The sequence below is a fragment of the Formica exsecta genome, unplaced genomic scaffold (genome assembly GCF_003651465.1).
Source record: "Formica exsecta isolate Colony F162 unplaced genomic scaffold, ASM365146v1 scaffold423, whole genome shotgun sequence".
NCBI classification, from domain to species: domain Eukaryota; kingdom Metazoa; phylum Arthropoda; class Insecta; order Hymenoptera; family Formicidae; genus Formica; species Formica exsecta.
In genome coordinates, this window is record NW_021851472.1 from 69687 (window position 1) to 72694 (window position 3008).

The 3008-nt window shown below is 23.7% G+C and overlaps 1 protein-coding gene across 1 annotated transcript in view; it reads left to right on the forward strand.

Moving 5' to 3' along the window:
• LOC115240278 (glutamyl aminopeptidase-like) overlaps positions 1–3008 on the forward strand; it is a 9444-nt gene extending 6436 nt beyond the window's left edge. The window contains exons 7-10 of the mRNA XM_029815337.1: positions 202–599; positions 1295–1575; positions 2276–2466; positions 2681–3008. Coding sequence (XP_029671197.1) covers positions 202–599; positions 1295–1575; positions 2276–2466; positions 2681–2996 — 1186 coding nt within the window. The 3' untranslated portion in view covers positions 2997–3008. The remainder of the gene's footprint in view (positions 1–201; positions 600–1294; positions 1576–2275; positions 2467–2680) is intronic.

The following is a 3008-nucleotide window of genomic DNA, read 5'->3' on the forward strand; positions in this document are numbered from 1 at the left end:
TTCTTCATTTTTTAATATTTTAATTTCACTCCCATGTTCTCTTTTCTTGGACCGACAGTTCTATTCTTTTCTTAAAGAAATTTTATTAAATTTTTCTTCTTTTCAAAAATTTTATTGCTTTTTTCACCGCATTGTCTAACATTAAATTTCACAAATTTATTATTACTGTGTACTATTTTTTTAAATTCATATTTTTTAAATTTACAATTTCAGTGCATATAAGTGGACTACTACTTACGATTTCTGGACAGCTATACAAACTGCTTTCGATGAAATACCATACTTTCATTTTGAAGAAGTTAATATAACAAAACATATGGATTCTTGGTTCAAGCAAAAGCATTATCCCGTATTGAGGGTGATACGAAATCCTGGTGGTTTTAAAAATATAACATTAAAAGTTCTTTATACATCAAAAAATTGGAGCATACCTCTAACTTATACTACGCAAGCATATCCAAGTTTTAAAAATACCATGCCTAAGATGTGGTTAAATATGTCACATTTGGGAACACGGTTGCGTATTTTGGATATTCCAAATTTTATATATGAAGAAGTTAAAGATGATGAGTGGATAATATTCAATATAAAACAAACTGGTAAATATTAATGAATATAGATTTTAATATAAATTAAATTTTTTGTTTATTTTATGTATCTGAGTTTTAAAATATTTTACAGTTTTGCTTTTATTATTTTATAATAATTCAAGATATTTATATATTGGACAGGTGTAAAGATATATAGTAAAATACAGTATATAATATGTCTTCGCTAAATTATTATTTAAGAAAAATTTAATAGATAAATATTATTTTGTATATAATATTTAATAACAATACAATGCATTAAAATAAATAATTCATTAAGAATAAGATTATTTCACAATCGCATCTTTTTTAAATTTAAAACATTTATTTTTTGTTATACAAAATTTTGAAGTCAAACATAATAACATCGTATAAATTTTACTTTCTTGTTTAATATATATAAAAATATAATATAGAGATTATTTATAGTATAAATAATATAATTAATTTATGTAATGGAACAATTTAATTTTACCCAAAATTTTTTGTGCAGTTTAATTCTTCGTAAGGAATCAATTATTAAAAACAAATTATTAAAAAATCAATTTAAAAAAAAAATTTTGTATTAATTATTAATATAAAATTTTAATAATAATGTTTAGTACATCTTTAATGGTCTTTAAAAAAGAAACATATTTAGATATAATATTTTTAACAAATCCAATAAAGAGGAACTAATTATAAAATTTATTGTTGTTTATCAGGATATTATAGGGTCAACTACGATGCTAAGAATTGGCAAAAAATTTCGGATTACCTAGACTCTGAAAACTATACAAAAATACATGCTCTTAGTCGTGCCCAAATTATCGATGACGCGTTTCATTTAATGATAACACGCCAACTTGATACTTCCATATTCTGGAATCTCACGAATTATCTATCGCGAGAAACAGATTATGTGGCATGGTATCCTATGTTTAAAGCTCTGGAATACATGTCGAGTGTTATTCCACTGTCTGATAAAAAAGTTGATATTATCAAGGTAATTATTAATTAATTTCTAATAAAGCTATTAATTTATTTCTATTTTATTAATTAATTTTGTAGTCAATAAAGATATTATTTACAAGCAAGTTATAAATATGTACAAAATTATAGATATACAATATTTGTATGTGTGTACAAATATTTCTTTTTTTTCTCTTTTTTCTGCATATATTGTTTACCATATTAGTATAATACTTTACTAATTGTAAATATAAAATGTATTATTTATTAAAAATCTACATTATGTCATATTCATAGAGCAATATTATACGGATATATTTCTTTATCATAAACTTTTCTATTTAAAAACTCGCAAACATATAGCAAAGACTAAAATTTAGCTTTATACAAAAATTATATGACTTTAATAATTTGTATTAAATTATCAAGTAGAAAATTCGTGCATGCAGGTTTCCTTGGTAAAGTATTGTTCAAATATGTTATTATTCAATTTTGACAATTCAAAACTTTGAAAATTGTTACGGATAGACGGAATACATTCTCAATTATGGTACGATTGTGTAAAGTTTATAACCCGTCTAACAAAAAGATTATTAAATAATTATTGTAGATTTTGGGGTAAAACACGCAGAGAATACACATATTGATAATTAATAAACAAGTGACAAAAAAATTTTAATTTTTTCAGCGTACACACAAACAAATATAAAATATATATCATTTAATTATTTTAGACAAAAATGCAAAAAATATTAAAGGAATTGTATCTAAAAACCACCAAAAATGTTCCGAAAGACGATCTTGGAATATGTTTAAAAGAAGAGGCTGCAAAATGGGCGTATTTTTTCAATGATCCGTTATACAAAAAAGATGCCAGCAAGAGAACGAAAGATTTTTTTCATCATCATCCTGTCTTTCACTATAGGTATAGTTTTCCTTATATATTCTATAATCAGTTTCTTATGATATACATATAACGCGTTTAAAATAAACTCTTCTATCAAAATACGTAAGACTATGTGCTAAGATTTTTTAACAAAATTTTATTTTAAGTTTAATTATATTTTAATTCTATTTTTAATCATACTTTTTTAATTATATTTTTAATTATAATTTCAAATATATTTTTTATTTAATAGACTTGTCCCACAGTGGGACGAATGGACGCACTGTAGAGGTTTGGCCACAGACGTCACTTGGATGGAGATGTATGAGCTCTGTGAACAAACAGCTGATGTTAAAATTTTAAAATTCTTGGCATGCTCTGACAATCCTTATAATATCAGGAACTTGTTAGTTCTAATAAATAAATTCCGATCGTTTATTCATCCGGAAGATCATATTTCAAAAATTATACTTATTGAAAGTTATCTTTTTACTATTGAGAGACATGCAAACAACAATGATACACTTGAATATATATTAGACCATTTTGATACATCAAAACCTAGGTAAAAAAAAAAAAAA